Source organism: Cnephaeus nilssonii (genome assembly GCF_951640355.1).
Source record: "Cnephaeus nilssonii genome assembly, chromosome: 12".
Taxonomy (NCBI): Eukaryota; Metazoa; Chordata; class Mammalia; order Chiroptera; family Vespertilionidae; genus Cnephaeus; species Cnephaeus nilssonii.
The window spans coordinates 1,331,320-1,349,980 of NC_137083.1; the positions used below are offsets into that span (position 1 = coordinate 1,331,320).

The 18,661-nt window shown below is 63.7% G+C and overlaps 1 protein-coding gene across 1 annotated transcript in view; it reads left to right on the plus strand.

Annotated features, from left to right (window-relative positions):
- Window positions 1–1,575: 1,575 nt before the first annotated feature.
- VWC2 (von Willebrand factor C domain containing 2) overlaps window positions 1,576–18,661 on the plus strand; it is a gene marked incomplete at its 5' end in the record, with an annotated part of 30,984 nt that continues 13,898 nt past the window's right edge. Inside the window, 2 exons of the mRNA XM_079786460.1 lie at window positions 1,576–2,271; window positions 17,946–18,075. Coding sequence (XP_079642586.1) covers window positions 1,576–2,271; window positions 17,946–18,075 — 826 coding nt within the window. The remainder of the gene's footprint in view (window positions 2,272–17,945; window positions 18,076–18,661) is intronic.

An 18,661-nucleotide genomic window follows, 5' to 3' on the forward strand; every position in this document is an offset into this window, starting at 1 on the left:
CTGACGCGCCGCGGCGGCCGGCATCCCAGCTGCGGGGTGGAGAGCTCCCCGCGCCGGCCGAGGGGCGGAGCTAGGTCCCTCCAGGGCCGGGCGACCGGGATGAGCCGCGGAGGGCGGCCCGGGCTCTGATGCTGGTCAGGCCAGCCATTGCCGGCCGCGGGCGGCACCATGGACCAGCCCCCGGAGACGCCCTAGCCGAGTGCACGCGCCGGGCGGGGCGCGCAGGTGGGGCTGCCGGCTCCTCCGTGCGCCCTGCGCAGGTTCCCCGCCGCCCGGAGGGTGGGTGCCGGCGCCTCGGGGCTGCGCCCTCCGCGAGTCGGGAGCCCAACTGGCCGGCGCCCCGCGATCATGTAGGTAGACTGGGCGCCCGCCCTGGGGACGGGGATGGGGATGGGGGCGCGGATGGGGATGGGGGCGCATGCTGGCTGTCCACCCCTGGGCACCTAAGGCCTCCCTGCAGCTCGGGAGGAACGCCCTCCTCCCCGAGTTTGGAAATACAGGCGACTCGCGCCAGCTGAGGTGCGCCAGGCCGGGCGGAGTGAGCAGATGGCACCCTTGACCGGAGCCCCGGAGAGCCGGCGAGGGGTGGGATCCCCGGAGCGCGCGGAATGGGGGTGGGCTTGGAAGGGGAGGGTGGCTAGGGTGCCAGCACCCTGCGGTGTCTAGGGTTCTCTTGGGCCCTTCGGGCGGCAGAAACTTTGGGATCTAGAAAGGCTGCGCCCTCCACCCCCAGCTCTCCTACCGCGCGCTTTAGCGCGACCCCTGGCACCAGGACTCCTCCGCCATGACCCCCTCCTGGGCGCAAAGCGGTTACAAGACAGAGCACCGCTGCCCACGCGGGGTTCTCTCCCTGCGCCCCGAGTCGCTGAGCAGCCTGCTGGGTGCTGTGGCCAGCGTGTGTGGGGGGGAAGCTTCGGAATCCCCCACGCTGCCGGGCTGGGGGCCTGGGAGGAGGGCGGGAAGGGGGATCTGCCCCCGCACACACCCCCCCCCAGGGCGCATTTTAAAAGTTGTTGGAAAGGCCCCTTAGGTCCTGGGGGTAGGGACGGGGGCGGGGGGTCCTGCTTAGCTTCCAGCGCGGTCTGCGTCCCCAATTCCGCCAGGGAATTCTCCGCTGGGAACCCATGAGAATGTGGCCAGGACCTGGGCAGGGGCGCCCCGGGCGCCTGGATTATGTGGGTCCATCCAGGACTTGGGGAAGGGGGGGGGTGCCGTGGGCCCGGCTCACGGCTTCCCGCCGCCCGAGGCCGCCTCCCTGCTCATCACGACTCCGCGGAACTTCGCTTCCATGTACGTCTCTGCGAGTCGTGAGGTCTCCGAAGCGCGGCCGGGCTCCGAGCGGGGCATGCGCCCCCGCCCGCGCGGTCCTGCTCGCGCCCCTGGCGCTGCGGGAGCTGCGGGCTCCGGGCGGGCGGCGCGGGGCAGCGGGGCCGGGGCGCGGGCTCAGCGAGCTGCTCTCTCCGCAGGGACCACGGGGACGGCGGCTCCCGGCTGGCGGCGCGCCCCCGGGCTGTGGATGCGCCTCGCCCCTCGGCCACGCTCCCCGCCCGCCCGCCCGCCGGGACGCGGTAGGGGATGCCCCGCTCCGCGGCGATGGCCGGCGGCGCGCTGTCCAGCTCCCTCCTGGTCACCTGCTGCCTGATGGTGGCCCTGTGCAGCCCGGCCATCCCGCCGGAGAAGCTGGCCCAGGCGCCCGAGCGGCCGGGCCCGGAGAAGCGCGAGCACGCCCCGCGTGACGGCCCGGGGCGGGTGAGCGAGCTGGGGCGCCCGGCGAGGGACGAGGGCGGCGGCGGCCGCGACTGGAAGAGCCGGGGCGGCCGCGCGCTCGGCGGCCGGGAGGCGTGGAGCCGGCAGAAGCAGGCCTGGGCCGCCCAGGGCGCGGGGGCCAAGGCCGGGGACCTGCAGGCTCGGCCCCGCGGGGACACCCCGCCGGAGGAGCCGCCCTCCGCCGCCGCCCCGGACGCAGCCGGCCCGGACCCCGCGCCCGCGACGGAGCCGCCCGACGAGTACGCGTACCCGGACTACCGCGGCAAGGGCTGCGTGGACGAGAGCGGCTTCGTGTACGCCATCGGGGAGCAGTTCGCGCCCGGCCCGTCGGCCTGCCCCTGCCTGTGCACCGAGGAGGGCCCGCTGTGCGCGCAGCCCGAGTGCCCGCGGCTGCACCCGCGCTGCGTCCACGTGGACACGAGCCAGTGCTGCCCGCAGTGCAAGGAGCGGAAGAACTACTGCGAGTTCCGGGGCCGCACCTACCAGACCCTGGAGGAGTTCGCGGTAAGAGGCGAGCCGGCTGGCGGCATGGCCCCGCCCCAAGGGGGGAGCCGGCCGGAGCGCGGGGCGCCCCGCTGGGGAGGAGAGGCGCCCTCCGCTCCCCAGAGGCGGGCATCGCTGCGCCATGCCCCAAACCCACCTCCTCCAAAGCGGCCTGCACTGGGCATTAACCCCGTCGCCTTCCCTGGGACGGGGCGTCCTGGGCGGGAGGCCGGCTCTGAAGGCGAGGCCCGGCCTCCCCTCGCTGAACCTCCAGGGGAACTTGGCGCTCCGGCTGCCCCTTTAAACGCCTGGCCTTTGACCCGCTCCAGCAGCTTTCAAACACGGTGATCCCCATGCCAGTGCGGGGCCATTGGGGTATGTTCTTAAGCTAATAGCCCGGTCAGGGCGAGGATTCCCATAAACAAGCCATTCCCCTAGATTACGGGTTGGACCATCCTGAAAATATTCTAAAAATTCAAAGAAAGCGCCTGCTCCTTGATGCCCAGATACAGTGGTCAGCAAACACCCAGAAGCCAGTTCGGGGTAAAAACCTTCTCTTTTAGGCGAGAACGTGAGAGTCTGAGCACCCGCCCCTCGGGGTGCCTGTGAGCGCAGGCTCCAGGCTGGTGTTCTAAGGCCCGTCCACTGAGCTGAACCGCAGGCCATGCTGCCACGCGGATCGCTGGCTACCATCTCCCGTGTGGGGAAGAGGAAGCTGAGACAGAATTGTTAAATGACGCGCTGACGTCAGGCTCTTCGGAAGCAGGCTCCTGTGTCCAGCGCAGCGGGTCTACTCCCCTGCGCACGCCTTTACCCCGCCGTCCCGGGACCCAAAGGTCCAGCACGCTGGGGCGCTGGTCAGGAGGGAGATGCTGCCCGACATGCATGCCTGGCCCCGAGAGAACTCGGGAAGCCCTGACTCCCTGCCAGGGGCGGGGGAGACACCTGCCGGCAGTTCAGCCATTCCAACCCCAGCGAGGCGCCAGCCAGGGCCTGCCTGGCCTTGGCCCATGCACTTGGAAGACCAGGGATTTCCTGGGCGGCGGAAGGCATCCTGGCACCTAGAGCCCCCAGAGCTGAGCGGGAAGGGCAGGCGGGGAGGATCCAGCTGGTCCCCCAGGCCACAGCCACCAAGAAATGCAGACTTGGGGTGCGCCCAGGGTGGGCCTGCTTGTGAGGAGTTTTAGGATTGAACCCCCAAAGCGGTGCAAACAGGAAGCGGGAGGTATAGGTCTATAGTAAAGTAGGAAGTATAGAAAAATGCTGGGATTCAGTCAGGAACCACGAGGTTCCATTCTGGCTTTGCAGCAACCAGCCCTCCCCCCCCCCCCACCCCCCACCCCCCACCCCCCGTCTTTATTCTTACCTGCAAGATAAGGGGCCAGGCTTCCCCTACACCTCCTGGGAGCCGATGCCCAACCTCTCTGTCCTCACAGTCCTTGGTTCAGCCCTTGGAGAAACAGTAAACTTTGGTGAGAAACTCCCGTGGACCGGCCCGGGCCACACCCATGAGCATGCAGGAGCTCTGCCCTCACAGTGCTCCCCGAGTCCGGGGGCGCCCGCAGACACTGGGCTGGTGGGTGCAGCGTTAAGCGCAGAGGCAGAGGTGGCCATGGGCGCGGGCGAGGCCCAGAGCGGGGCCTTCCCCGTTGGCCTGGGACAGGGCTGCAGACAGGGAGGGACCCAACAAAACAATTCTCTTGAGATCTCAGTTCATAAGAAAAGCAAAGCGTTACAAGATCAAAGCCACGTGGTTAGTTTTGCATTATTAACACTGATTATTGATTGCCCTGTATGGAGTTCCACAGTCATTTCTTCAAAGTGTCCCATGAGGTCGGCGGAGGGATGATTAGCAGTTTGATCTGAAATGCCCAGCGCATCCCAGAGCGGATGGCTGTCCACCGAAACCCCAGGGAGCAGGAGATGTCACACTCCTGCGCGGTAACTCACGGCCAAGGGGGATGCCGCCGGCCGGCCTGCCTCTGGGTCGGGGAGGGCTCCTGTTTGACTCCTGTTCCAAATGGGTCACTGAGTAGAATGTGTGTCAAACTCGGCAGGTGGGAGACGGAGCAGCAATGGGGAGTCTGGAAAGAGCACAATCTTGGGGGAAATGAAGGGGCCAGTGAACGTATTTTTAGAGAGTGAACTGCATCTCTCCTCTTCATTCTTTTTTTTTTTTTATTTCAGAGAGGAAGGAGGAGGGAGGGAGAGAGAGAGAGAGAGAGAGAGAGAGAGAGAGAGAGAAATATCAATGATGAGAATCATTGATTGGCTGCCTCCTGCACCTCCCCAATGGGGATCAAGCCCTCAACTCAGGCATGTGCCCTGACTGGGAATCAAACCGTGACTTCCTAGTTCATAGGTCAGTGCTCAACCACTGAGCCACACCGACCAGGACTGACTCTTCATTCTAACCTCCGTCCAATCACTCGCAGCCGCGAGGCTGACCCAGCAGGAATGCCGGGAAGCTGCTCGCCGTGCCCTTAGCTCTGTGCCTGGCCCTGCAGACGCACACTGCGTGCTGACTGCGTTGCGGGGGAGACCCGGCCTGTGCCGCTCTGTTAGCATCGGACATCTCCACGCGTTTCCCTAGCTCCGTGGGGCTGTGTCCGTCAGCTGGTGTCTGTGTTTCGGTTTCCCTTCACGCCGAGAGAGGGGTGTCGGAAGGATGACTGTGGAAGAGTCAGGGTGAGCCAGGAGCCCACGGGGTCCCTGGGCTGCAACAAAGGAGACTGGTCATGGCGCCAAGTGCCAGGCACAACCACTGCTCACTCGCCTGCGCTGGGGACCCTGGGCGCAGAGCCAGAACCTGTGGCCTGCGGGCTGCACGGCCCAGGGTGTATGGGAAATGGAGAGGAGCGCACGTCCCGCCCGAACCGCCGGTTGGGGTACAATCTGGTCAGGCTGTGAGCACCGGTTCCTTCGCGTAGCGGGGAGGAGGCGGAAGGGAGGCTGCCCTGGGCCTGTTCCCCGGAGGCACACAGGCGCTGGGCACTGTTCTCTGCTCCCCCCCCCCCCCCGCCCCGGGGAGACTGTGGTGGGGGCTGGGCTGTGTCTGCAGGGAGGAGCGAGAGCCCGGTCCTGCCCTGTGCCCGGAAGTGCGATGGCCCTGCCTTCAGGGCTTCTCCCTCCAGGGTCACATGCCCGCTTGCTGCCCTCTCTGCCCAGGATTCCCTGTACTTCAGACCTGCCCTCCCCACCCCTCCACGTCCCTCACCCATTGGGACTCCGCCCCTCACAGCCTGGCTGACCTCACTCCTGCTCCCACCAAGTCCCGCTCAGCCACTGCTGGCAGCGAGGGCATCCTCATCGTCCAGGATGGATGTGCGCGGCTTCCCTTGTTTGTCTGAGTCAGAGCCCCGCTGCCGGGGGTTCCCTGCTGCCTCACAGGAGACCAGGTCCGTGCTTCACCCCCACCTGCAGGCGCCCAGCTCTGAACGGGGCTGCCTGTTGGGCTGCGTTGTTTAGGGGTGAGTGGTATTCCCACGCGCCTCCCAGTGCGTGTTCCTTGGCGAGGGCTGCCCTAACACAGCACCAGCCAGAGGCTGGGACTCGGGAAAGGCCCGGTGCACAGCCCTGCAGCAGGAGGCTGAGCTCAGCTGCGGGCGGGCTGGTCCCTCCGAGGCCTCTCCTGGGCGAGCAGGCGGCCTTCCCTCCGTGTGCTCGGCGGTCCCCTGCGCACGCCGGGTCCTCATCTCCTGCTTATAAGGACACCGGCCATGCTGGGCTGGGGCCAATCCCTATGACCTCATTTTAACTCCCTTCCCTTAAAGGCCCGTGCCTCCACACAGCCCCGCCCCGAGGTGGGGGTGGTAGAACTGCAGCCTCTGGATTGGGGAGGGTGGGCCCACTCGGCCTGTAGGCGGTGTCAGGGACCCCGTGGACCGCCTAGGCACGGGCCGAGTGGATGAGAGGAACGCACTCGGGGCGGGTGAACCGTGAACCGTGAGCCTGGCTGGAAGTGTTCTGAAGGAGGCACGGGGGGGGGGGGGGGGGAGAGTAAACCACCTGCGTGGAGCCGTGTGCAGAGCCCCCCGATTCTGTCCAAGCCATCCCGAGCAGCACTTCAGGGATACATGACCAGGTCACGGTGTTTGCATCCTTGTAACTCTGACAGGCTCTACGAGCGGTTTGTAATTCACCCCGATGACTACAAGCAGGCCGCAGCGCATCAAACTGGAAATTCATTGATAAGACACAACTCCATTTCGAGCAACCAAAGGATCGTTCCCCTCCTGGGCATCCCGGCCCCTGCGGGAGGTGACAATAGAAACGGGTCTGCGGTGTCCTACAGGACCTGGTGGAACTTAGCTCCGGAGATAAAGCCGCGCAGGAGGCGGCTCCCGTCGCTTTGCGGTGGGCGGGACGGTACCCGTGCAGTGTGTCCACACTGGGTATCTATCCTAGCTGATCAGGAGCTCTGACCGGCGAGTGTATGCATCTTTGGAGAAAAGGAGCAAATGAATTATTAATAAGTGCTGCTCGAAAGGCTCTTTCACGGCCTGAGGGCTGGCGACGGGGAGATAACGGCGAGAGTGGCAGCCGGGGACATGGCCGGGGACCACTGAGCCACACCCCTCCGCTCTGGCGTCAGCGTCGGACGGCCACTAACCCTGCTGCCACATCGCATCTCGAGGTTTATCCATGCAAAGATACCTTACGTGAAATTTGGAGTCCAAAGCTCCGTCTAAATAGATGGCTCTTGCAATTGTGACCAAGTGCCTGCTAAGAGGAAGATGCCATTCTTCGTATTTTCAAATGAATGGAGCGGATCCTCTATGGCCGATGTTATTAACACAGAACCATGCTGTGGTCATTGACCTTTGCCACATCACGTGAATCACGCTGTGTGAAGGGCTCTTCTCGTTACGTCGGTCTGATGTCTGTGCCTCTGCCGCCTCTGAGCTTGCTTGGGTTCCGAGTAAGATTTTGTAAACTCCAGACTCTCCGCTTCTGCCTCCTGTCTGAAGCCGCTTCCACAAGAACAAGTGAACGAACACGGGGCGTCCATACGCCTGTGTCCCTCACTCGGTGGGGAAACACAACGCGAGGTCTGCACGTGGTCTGCACCGCGCGACCTCGGATTGGCCCGTGCGGTGGGATACACACCGCGGAAGTTCCATCTGTCACGACGGGAGGAAGGAGCCGGTATTTACTCAGCACCTGTATGCCTGACACATTTAGGGGGTGACTTACACGACAGACTGATGAGTTGGTATTTTCTTTATTTTAAAGGAGAGAAAACGAAGGCTTGGGTCCATGAAGTAACTGGATCAATGTCCACCAGCTAGTCAGTGGTGGAGCCGGCGGCGAGTCCCGCCTGCTGGGCCCTGAAATCCTGCCCTTCCAACGCCCCCTCCTTAGCTCCATGACCACACGACCACACGTGACCAGGTGCATTCTGGGTGTGGCCAAGGGAATTTCTGGTCCATGGAGAGGGAAGGCACATGCAGGCAGGGGGCACGTGACTGCAGTTGTGTCTAGCAGATGCTGGATTGGTTTTGTTTGGTGAAGTGTTTATTTATGGGGGTTTGTGTCATATTTGACTCAAGCCACCCAGGATGCAATAAATATCTGTGCCGCTCACAGAATGAAATCTTGACTTGGAATGAGGACAGAGCACTGGGTTTCGGGAGCGGCCTGCGGCGAGGGGAAGGGCTCGGTGGGCAGTGGACGGAACACTAGGTCGCCAGAGGCGGCCAAGACCTTGGCGAGGAGCAGGCCCACGGGGGAGGGGGGGGGGGCAGACTGGTGGCCCGAGGGGCACCTCCAGCTCAGGACTGTGCTCTCTTGGCTCCTGGCACACAGACGTTTGTGTGACGAGGGCAGATATTTAACAAACGAGGGGTTCCCGTTCACACCAGACTGCCCAGCGGTGCAGGTGGGATGGTGCCCGCTGGCAGCCGTCTGCCCGAGCTGCGCCACGCCGCCCCTTTCGAAGGGCGTTTGCTGACCACATCTCCCCTGGGCGTGGCTTCCTGTGGCCCTTCAGCCACGTGGCTTTGAACCGTCCCTCTCCGCACAAGTAGAGAAGTTTCACGTTAGGGAGCCGATGCCTCATTCAGAGCCCTACAGCCAGCTGGCTCCGGGGAGGCTCGGGCGCGGGGGCCCAGCTGTCAGGATCTAGAGCTTCACGAACAGGGCACGAGCCACGAAGGACAGGGTGGGCGGAGCCTGGCGCTGGGTCAGCCCTGGGCCCTGGGCACTTGTCAGAGCTCCGTGTTTTCCATGGTTAAACGAGAGTGTCCTGCTCACCCTCCCAGGATGAGGAGGAGCTGAGAGACACGAGAGCAATTCGATCTCCAGCTCTGACCACGCAGGGGGGACACGCCTGCCGTCGGGTTCCCGTGCTTACGGGAGGCGACTGCCCCCCGCGCGTCTGGGCTCTAGACTGCCTGCCCGCGGAGGATGCGTCACAGGGAGTGGCTGCAGGGGGCTGTGTTTTCCTGTAATATTTACCTCTCAGAGAATATCTCCAAATGTCACCAATTCCAATTAAAAATCATCACTCTTGCATTTATTTATTCAAAATAGTTTTTGAATATTTATTTGCCAGGCACTGGTCCGGAGACTGGAGATGCAGTGACCAGCCCTGGGGCCCCCGTAACCGGGCAGTGACCTGGGTGTCGGGGGTGTGCAGGGGGCACCACAGGGGCTCTGCGGGAACAGGTGAAGCCACGCGTGGAGGCTCTGTCGTTGCTGTGGTTCCTTGTCAGTGACAGGCATCCTGGCAGCTTCTGGGGAGTGGGCAGGAGTCTGTCTCCAACAGAGGCTGCGGCTGGAGGAAGGCCGACGGGGCCCGTGGCCGCCCTTCTGGCCGGGGCTGACCAGGCTGCTGGAACCCTGCTCGCTGCTCCTCTGCTCCAAGCCGACCGGCTGCCAGCGGACCGCACTTGGCATTCTATTTCTGTCGGGCACTGGGGTGCAGCCAGGACACTGCGTGCCTCTCCAAGCTGCAGGCAGGATGATGTCAGGCGTCTGCCCTGGCCCGTGGCTCCTGTCGGAGGCCCAGCCCTTGGACAGGCCGGGGAGGGCGCACTGGCTGTCAGCTCCCTCTGCACAGTTGCTCTCACGGCTGAAATGACGCTGCTGTAGACAGGATGTGGCCACTGCTGGCCTGGGACATGGAAGACGGAGAGCCGGCAAAGCCACCGTGTGCAAAGCTCACTCACGCAGTCCCGGAAATCCTGTACAATTATCCTCCTGAGAAGCACAGCTCCAAGGCCACGGTGAGAGGAATCACCCCGGAGGTGGAGTCAGGATCCAGGGAGCAAGTCAGCCTCTTGCAGGAGCTGCCCGTGGGCCTCCACTGGCGCCTGGGCCGCCTGGGTCCTCACAGCGGGGCGCAGGTCACAGGTCAGGGCCCCATCCCCAGGGTCAGAGCAGATCTGCAGGGCTCACCTGAGCCAAGGAAAGGGGCGGGGCCGACGCGGGGGGCGGGGCCGGCGCGGGGGGCGGGGCCGACGCCAGGAGGGGGCAGAGGCACTCCTGGGCGGGGCCGGAGCGGGGGCGGGGCCAGAGTGCCTTGGGCGGGCTGAGCCTCCTGCAGAGCCAGGTGCCTGCCTCTCCGAGGTCCCAAAAACCCAGGCAGATACTTTTGTTTAAAGGGCCCCAGGCTGGTGTCTGACAGGCCACCGCCACCGCCCCCGCAGCAGAGCACGCTCCACCCAGGCCGGAAAGAGCCGCACACAGCGTTCCGGGGACGCGGTGCCAAGATAAATGACAAGAAGACCGGGCTCCAGGGCAGGGGTCCGCCGGGAGGAGCAGTGAGACCCAGCGGCGGGCGGGAGCCGGAGCATTAAAACCCAGAGAAACCGGCGCCGGCACAAAACGCACGGTGGACTACACGCGTGCATCCCAAACCGGAGTCCACTTTGGAAAGAAGCAGAACTTGTATAAATGACGTAACGATTGGATTAATGTTCGCCGGAGGGTCTGACAGTGCGTTAGGAAAAGGTGGTAAATGTTGTAGTGAGCAGCAGAGACGGAAGAAGTGACCAGAATGAAACACAGACACACGGAGCATAGGAGGGCAGAGCGAAAAGGCCGAATGCACGTCAGCTTGGAATCTGGACATGGGAGAACGCCGAGAGCCTGGGAGAAACCGAGAGAGGCCTTCCCAGACGTTCTGGTTGAAAGACCACTATTTTATTTCTATTTTTTGTTTGTTTGTTTTGTTAATCCTCACCCGAGGATATTTTTAAAAATTGATTTTTAGAGAGAGTGGAAGGAAGGGGGAGAGACAGAGAAACACCGGTTAAACAAGAAACATAGCGATTGGTTGCCTCCTGCACGTGCCGTGACCAGGGCCGGGGATCGAGCCTGCAACCGAGGTACATGCCCTCGACTGGCATCGAACCTGGGACCCTTCAGTCCGCGGGCCGACGCTCTATCCACTGAGCCACACCAGCTCGGGTGGAAGACCACTATTTTCCGATTCAGGAATCCCAGTGAATCTAAAGGAAGGTACATAAATTTCACCCACACCTCCCGCATCACCGTGAGGCTGCAGGAAAGATTCTGAGAACAACCAGAGAGAAAAGACTTTACCTGCAAAATCACAGTGAGCAGGCGGTCAGCTGACATCTTGTCAACAGGAGAAATCCCAAACAGTGGACGAACATCCTTAAAGAACATAGAGAACATCAGTGCCACTCCGAGGTAAACACCCAGCAAACCTGTCTTTCAGGAACGCGTCTGAACAACGCCATTTTCTCAAAAGTCGGGAGCCTACCCCCCAAAGTCCTTACTGACGGAGCTCGAAAGTGCAGCCTGAGGGCTGAGATTGGGAGGAGCGGGCCCCAGGAGCAGAGTCCCAGCCAGGGAGGAATGGGACGGACGGACGGACGCTGTGGGTCGATGGGCCGCCGAGCTGCTTCGCCACGGGGCCACGGCGGCCGGCGGCGGGCGGGGGGCAGTCTGTGCAGCCCCATCTGTTGGTCTCCGGGGGCTGGGAGGGGGGGTTCCTGGCATCTGGTGGTAGAAGCCGGATGTGCTGGTGAAACCCTGCAGGGAGCAGAGCAGCCCGCATCCACGTGAGAAGGGCTGGCGTGGACACCGACTCGACTAAATCTGGGGTCTCCATGGTGGTGACGCCTACCTGGAGGTGGACCCAGTGTTTCTGAGCTTTGCAAGGGTTGGTGTGTCTTGCACTGAATTTTTTTAAAAATATATTTTATTGAATTTTCACAGCGAGGAAGGGAGAGGGATAGAGAGTCAGAAACATTGATGAGAGAGAAACATCGATCAGGTGCCTCCTGCACACCTCCCACTGGGGTTGTGCCCGCAACCAAGGTACATGCCCTTGACCGGAATCGAACCTGGGACCTTCAGTCCGCAGGCCGACGCTCTATCCACTGAGCCAAACCGGCTAGGGCTCTTGCACTGAATTTTGAGTTGAGAAAATGATCTTTAAAGCATTTTTAAAAATATTTTTTTATTGATTTCAGAGAGGAAGGGAGAGGGAGAGAGAGAGAGAAAAACATCCATGATGAGAATCATGGATCGGCTGCCTCCTGCACGCCCCACACTGGGGATGGAGCCTGTAACCCGGGCCTGTGTCCTGACCGGGAATCGAACCCTGACCTCCTGGTTCATAGGTCGACATTCAACCACTGACCCACACTGGCTGGGTGAGAAATTTACCTTTAAACGCACAGGCAATCCCATTAAATACAACTTCTAAATGTTTTGGGGAAAAAGTTATCACGGGGGCAGCTCAGCTTTAGGCAAAAATCAGAAACCGGGGGACGTTCTCAAAGGCCCCCCCTGTTGTCCGGGGCCGCGGGTCACCGATGCCCCCCCCTCCCCCGTTCTGGTCGGCCAGGAGCGACGGCTCCCACGAGTCCTGTAAGAAGATGCAGAGCTGCCCGCCAGGAGGGCTCCTCTCGCGGCTTCTCGGCCCTCGGGCCTGGCCAGCTCAGCAGGGAGCCTGCGGGCACCTTCCTCCCCTCGGAGGTTGGCGTGCTGCGCTCCTTCGCCGGCTGGACAGCGCCGCGCGTGGGTATTTCACTCTCAAACCTCGTGCTCCTTTGGCCAAGGCACTCAGCACTCGGCATTTGTGTCCGAGGGGCTTGGACCAAACACACGCACGGTTAGTGTCTCAGCTCACATTCCTTCATGTCCGTGGAGGGTCCAGGCCGTGGCCCCACCCTCCTGCTCCCAGCCCTGCCCTGGGGACAGCTGTGTCCTGGGGACACGGGGCCTGGCAGCGGACAGGCGGCCCTGAGCACCGGCGCTGGCCCCGCTGGGAGGCAGCCAGGCCGTCCCACACGCAGGCACGTCAGGCGGGAGGCTGGAAGGGAAGCGGTTCTGACAGGCACTGCCTCCCCGGGCCTGCGCGGAGGGGGCTGCTGCGGCCCAGGGCCCAGGGGTGAGCTGTGCTCTGATGCGAGCCTCTCAGCGCAGGTCACCCCCACCTCTCGCTGGAGCAGAGCGCCCCCCCCCCCTTCCCCGCTCCCCATGCCCCCAGGAAGCCAAGGAAAGGGCTCCTCTTGGGAAGGGGCTCAGCGCCAACTAGCAGTGCGGGGTGACTGACGGTGTGAGCCAGCGATGCCCGCGCCCGCCGGCACAGGCCCTGGCCCAGCATCTGCCGGGCAATTGGCAGCCGATGCGCCCTGAAGGGAGACACCCGGTGGCTCCGGCCTCAGACGGCGCCCAGGAAGCCGCTTCATCGCTGGGCCATCTCAGCCCCGGCCCGGAGCCCGGCCAGCCTTGGGCAAAGGAAATGGTTATCTTCCCCGCGGCCGCTGAAGGGCTCGGCTGGTGCCGCCATCTCAGATGGAGAATGCCCAGAGGAGGAGCGCTGTTTCTCCTGGTGCGTGTGTGTGCGTGTGTGTGTGCGTGTGTGTGTGCGTGTGTGTGTGCGTGAGTGTGTGTGAGTGTGTGAGTGTGTGTGTGTGAGTGTGTGTGTGTGAGTGTGTGTGTGTGAGAGTGTGTGTGTGTGTGTGTGCGTGTGAGTGCGTGTGTGTGAGAGTGTGTGTGAGTGTGCATGTGTGTGTGTGCGCGTGTGTGACTGTGTGTGTGAGTGCGTGTGTGTGTGTGTGTGTGAGTGTGTGAGTGTGTGTGTGTGCGTGCGTGTGTGTGAGTGTGTGTGTGAGCGTGTGAGTGTGTGCACACGTGTGTGTGCGTGTGTGTGCATGTGTGTGTGTGAGTGCGTGTGTGAGTGTGTGTGTCTGTTTGTGTGTGTGAGTGCGTGTGAGCGTGTGTGAGTGCATGTGTGAGTGTGTGCGTGTGTGTGAGTGTGTGTGTGTGAGCGTGTGTGTGCGTGTGAGTGTGCGTGAGTGTGTGCACACGTGTGTGTGCGCGCGTGTGTGCATGTGTGTGTGAGTGCGTGTGTGAGTGTGTGTGTCTGTGTGTGTGAGAGAGTGCATGTGTGAGTGTGTGCGTGTGTGTGTGTCTGTGTGTGTGTGAGAGTGTGTCTGTGTGAGTGTGTGTGTGAGTGTATGAGTGTGTGTGTCTCTGGGTGTCTGTGTTTTAGGAAGAGGTGTGCATATCAGGTTCAATGCCTTGTTTTTCCTGGTTTGCCGCAGTCCCCACCACTACCTATTACTGCACCGAGTTCACTGTCCCATCTCATGTGTAGAAAGAACTTGACTTTGTGATCCCCCGAGAGATCCAAGCCTCACAGACCACCCTTACACCCATCGTTTAAAAGCCCACTCTTTGGAAGACGTTTAATTTTGATTATTTACCATTTTGGTGAAAACCAAGCCTCTTTTCTTTCTGCCAAGTATTGCTGATCTCTAACGACCATTTATTCTAATTCTGAAACAAATGGGTTTAGATCTTCCCATTTTTTTAACTTGAGGAGTTTGTCTCCCCCCGCCCCCCTCCCGTCCCCCAGTCTTCTCCAGATAAGTATGCCCTGTTCACATCACGCCCCTCTGTTGAGGAATTATTTAGGGATCTATGAATGAGATTAAAGTAACTCCACCAAAATCTCAGCACGGCCCGGTTTCCCAGGGGGAGGAGACGCCCCTGGCTGTTTGGGGCCAGTGTCCAGGGTGGAGCTGAGCCGCTGAGTACTGCCTGTGGCCCCAGGGCAGCCCCCCAAACTCCTCCCCTCTGTCCTGCTCCGTGTGCCTCAGGCCAGGGTGGGGGCGGGGGCACACACCTGATTCTATGGCCGAAATACGGGCCCAAGCTGCCCTCACAGACGCCAGGAGAGGCCCAAACCACGGACGCTCACCTTCGCCGCTGTGGGGATCCAGGTGCCTACACGGTGGGGTTCTGAGAGACCCCCTCCCTTTTCTCTGGGTCTCCCTGCAGTGGAGAGAGAGCAGAGCGATCTGCAGCCGCTTCCTCTTCCCATGAGCGGAGGGCCCACCCTCATGACCGCACCTGCCTCTCATCGTCTCTGATGATCTCCCTGAGGCCCCACCGGCAAAGGCCAGGCCCTGGGAGCTGGCCAACCAGGGGTCCGGCAGCAGCAGGCCGCGTGGCTGCCTGTGGTCTGACTGCTCCCTCGGCGCCTGCGTCCCCAGGAGCTGACCAGGCCTGGAGCCCCCCCCCCCCCAGGGGAGCCCGCCTCACGCCCTTCACAGCTGTCGCCACCAGCACGCTTGCCTCCCCCCTCCTCGCTCCCCTCCCCTCCGCACCCTCCTACGGGAGCCCTGCCTGAGATGAGCCCCGGGAGGATGGGAGTTGTCAGGGGTCTCGCGGAGAGAGCCATGGGCCTGGCTGCTGCGGGTGCCTCTGGGTGCTGGGCCTTGTCCTCCTGGGCCTGGGAGCCACAGCTCCTGGGACAGTTCTTAACGGGTCCCTTTGTGTGCAGATCCGTTCTCCACAGGATGAGTGACAGAAAACCACAAAGTCTCTTCCCCAGCGCCAGCGGCTCTGTTGGCTTGGCTGCAGCCGGTGCGGCCCAGGAGGCGGCTGCTTGGGAGTCGCTCTCTCCGTGGAGGAGGGCATGGAGGGGCGCAGGGTCCTGGCACCCATGCTGGCCCGGGTGAGGGAGGGGGATGCATAGCACTGGGAGCCGAAGACACAGGCCGCGGGGTGGGAGGCGGGCTGCGGGGTGGGGAGCGGGCCGTGGGGTGGGAGGCAGGCCGCGGGGTGGGAGGCAGGCTGCGGGGTGGGAGGCAGGCTGCGGGGTGGGGAGGCAGGCCGTGGGGTGGGGAGGCAGGCCGTGGGGTGGGGAGGCAGGCTGGGGGTGGGGTGGTGTCTCCTGTCCCTGCGGACCGCTCTGGTTTGGAGATGGAGCGTGGAGATGCCTGGGGCTGGTGTGAGGAGACAGTTTGAGGTCAGGAGCCTGAGCCGGGGAGATGCCTTCTGAGGCGGCTGCTGAAAAGGAAGCGTGACCTGCATATCCCTCCAGGCTCCGGGCGCGGGAGGGGCTGGGGAAGCGGGCGGTGGGGCCGGGGCAGGCGGTGAGACGGTACCAGTGGCCGGAGGGCTGCGCAGACCCGGGTTCGGCTGCCGCCCCGACTTGCCGGGGGGACTCCTGGCAGGGCCCAGCCTGCGGTGGCCTTTCGCTCCGTGAGGGAGCCGAGCTGACCCAGCCCCTGCGTGCCTCCCCGGCCCCCGGGCCACACGTCCAGGCCACACGTCCAGGCCAGAGAAGCCCGGTTTGACTGGAAGGGGAGCCTGGGACTTCCCGCACCTGCTGGGTGCTGGGTGCCGCCGGCTCCTCCGGGGAGACAGGCTCCGCGCTGCAAAGGGCACGTCCGCCCTCTGGTGGCCAAGCGGTGACATGACGCCGGCGGCCGGCGGTGCCGGCTTGTGCCTCTGGAAACTCCTTTCTCAGCTGGGTCACGGACTCGCCTCGCGTGGGGTTGGACGTGTAACCAAACCTCAGAGGCAGCCGCCGGCGACCCTCAGGGTGGAGCCCGTGGGCGGGGCATCTGTCCTCAGCGGTTCGCTCCGAGGTTCCCGGGGCGCCGCTTAGAGGGGTCAGGAGTCTCCAGTGTGTACCGAGGCCGGATGTCGGCCCTCGCCCCTCGGGCTCCACGGGACACCGCGGCCGAGCCTTAGGGGCTGTTTGGGAGTAAGTTTAAGATCCATGTTACACCCCTTAAGCCTACGGGCGTCTGAGACCAGCATCGGGGGCTCCCCTCCGGATCAGGCCTTCCGGCGGCTGCACCCTCTGCTCCCGCAGAACCAGGCCCCTCGGAGGTCGGGCTCATTGTCCGCGTCGCAGGGGCAGCGGGAGAGTCCCGTGCTGTGAGCGTGTCTCCCCCACGGGTGCGGGCGGCGTCCCGGGCCCAGAACCCCAGCCAGCCAGGGCCCTCCCCCCCAAAACAGCTTGCCGTGGTCCCGTGTCTCCACGGGCGGTCCCCACCACAGCCCTGTCGCAGCTCTGCTCCCGGGGGCTGGTCCCCACGCGCCTTTCTCCTCCGTCCTGGGTGCACCGTGACAGACCGCGGCTCCTAGGAACCGCCCCCCCCCCCCACACACACACACACACCTCGCTGTGCGGCCCGCAGCCCTTCCGGGAACAGCCGTTGGGCTGGTGGGAGGGACCCAGCACACCCGAGAGTCGCAGCCCGGTGTCTGGAAGGGCAGGGTCCCTCGGGGTGACGGGGCAGGGCCCCGCCCTCGGAGCCAAGAGCCGCCTCTCAGGAAGGGCTGTGCCTCCTGGCAGTGAGCGGCCGGCACCCGCAGGCGTTTGGGTGGCCCTGAGAGCTACAGGGGGTCCTGCCCGACAGCTCTGACTCAGTTTCCCTCCCTCCTGCCCCCCCCCCCCACTGTCTTCCTCAGGCGAACGCGGGGGTGCGGGGGCTGGTTGGTGGCACTGGGCGGGCCTGGGGAGAGGGGCTGGTCCGTGTGCTGAGTGGCGGCAGGAACTCAATAGGCCGCAGCGTTCCTGTAATATTTGCCCAAACCACAGTCTTTCCTCCAAAGCCCCGGTGTGGCTCTCCACCGGGAGCTGAGCGGGGAGAGACCCGGGGCCCACCCTGTGTCTGCGCCCCAGGGGCCCTCCCAAACCCCGGGCCTGTGTCCCCCTGAAAACCAGGTGGCTGGAGAATAGTTTCACATGCCTGGGACACGGGGTGCCTTCCCATCGTGTGTGCCAGGGGGTGGGGGGGGGGAAGAGACAGGCGTGTGGGGGGAAAAGACAGGCGTGTGCGGGGCAGAGACAGGCGTGTGGGGGGAAGAGACAGGCGTGTGGGGGGAAGAGACAGGCGTGTGGGGGGAAGAGACAGGCATGTGCAGGGCAGAGACAGGCGTGTGGGGGGAAGAGACAGGCATGTGGAGGGAAGAGACAGGCATGTGCGGGGCAGAGACAGGCATGTGCGGGGCAGAGACAGGCATGTGCGGGGCAGAGACAGGCGTGTGGGGGGAAGAGACAGGCGTGTGCGGGGCAGAGACAGGCGTGTGGGGGGAAGAGACAGGCGTGTGCGGGGCAGAGACAGGCGTGTGCGGGGCAGAGACAGGCATGTGCGGGGCAGAGACAGGCGTGTGGGGGGAAGAGACAGGCGTGTGCGGGGCAGAGACAGGCGTGTGCGGGGCAGAGACAGGCATGTGCGGGGCAGAGACAGGCGTGTGGGGGGAAGAGACAGGCGTGTGCGGGGCAGAGACAGGCGTGTGGGGGGAAGAGACAGGCGTGTGCGGGGCAGAGACAGGCGTGTGCGGGGCAGAGACAGGCGTGTGGGGGGCAGAGACAGGCATGTGCGGGGCAGAGACAGGCGTGTGCGGGGCAGAGACAGGCGTGTGGGGGAAGGACGGACGCCCTGACTGGGCTTGTGTTGCAGGTGTCCCCGTGCGAGCGCTGCCGCTGCGAGGCCAGCGGGGAGGTGCTGTGCTCCGTGTCCGCGTGTCCCCAGACCGAGTGCGTGGACCCCGTGTACGAGCCTGACCAGTGCTGCCCCATCTGCAAAAACGGTAGGTGGCACGCGTGTCCACAGCGGTGCACGTCCGCGGGGTGGGCTCCAGGGCCCCTCCATCCACGAGGTCTCCGCTCATGTCCCGGCGTGAAGGTGGGGGCGTGAGGGCCCGGGGTCCACACCCCGGTGCACGGCTCCGTGACCGCCAGGCCCGGGCGCCGGCAGCTGCTCAGTAGGAGGGAAGGAGTTCTCTTGTGTTGTTTTGTTGTTGTTTTTAAATATCTTTTTATTGATGTCAGAGAGGAAGGGAGAGGGAGAGAGAGAGAGAAACATCCACGATGAGAGAGAACCATGGACCGGCTGCCTCCCGCACGCCCCGCACTGGGGATGGAGCCCGCAGCCCGGGCCTGTGCCCCGACCGAGTGGAACTGTGACCTCCTGGGTCCTAGGTCGTCGCCCAGCCACGGAGCAGGCGGCCGGGCCGGGCGTGCTCTCCCCACGCGGTGGTGTCAGCCCGTGTCTCGGGGGCCTGGGACCTGAAGTCCTTTGGGGAGAAGTTGGATTTGCACGCGGAGGAGAGGCACTTACTTCCATGTAACGGTTCTTGCAAAGCAGTTCTCTTTCCGAGACAAACCAGCACGCGG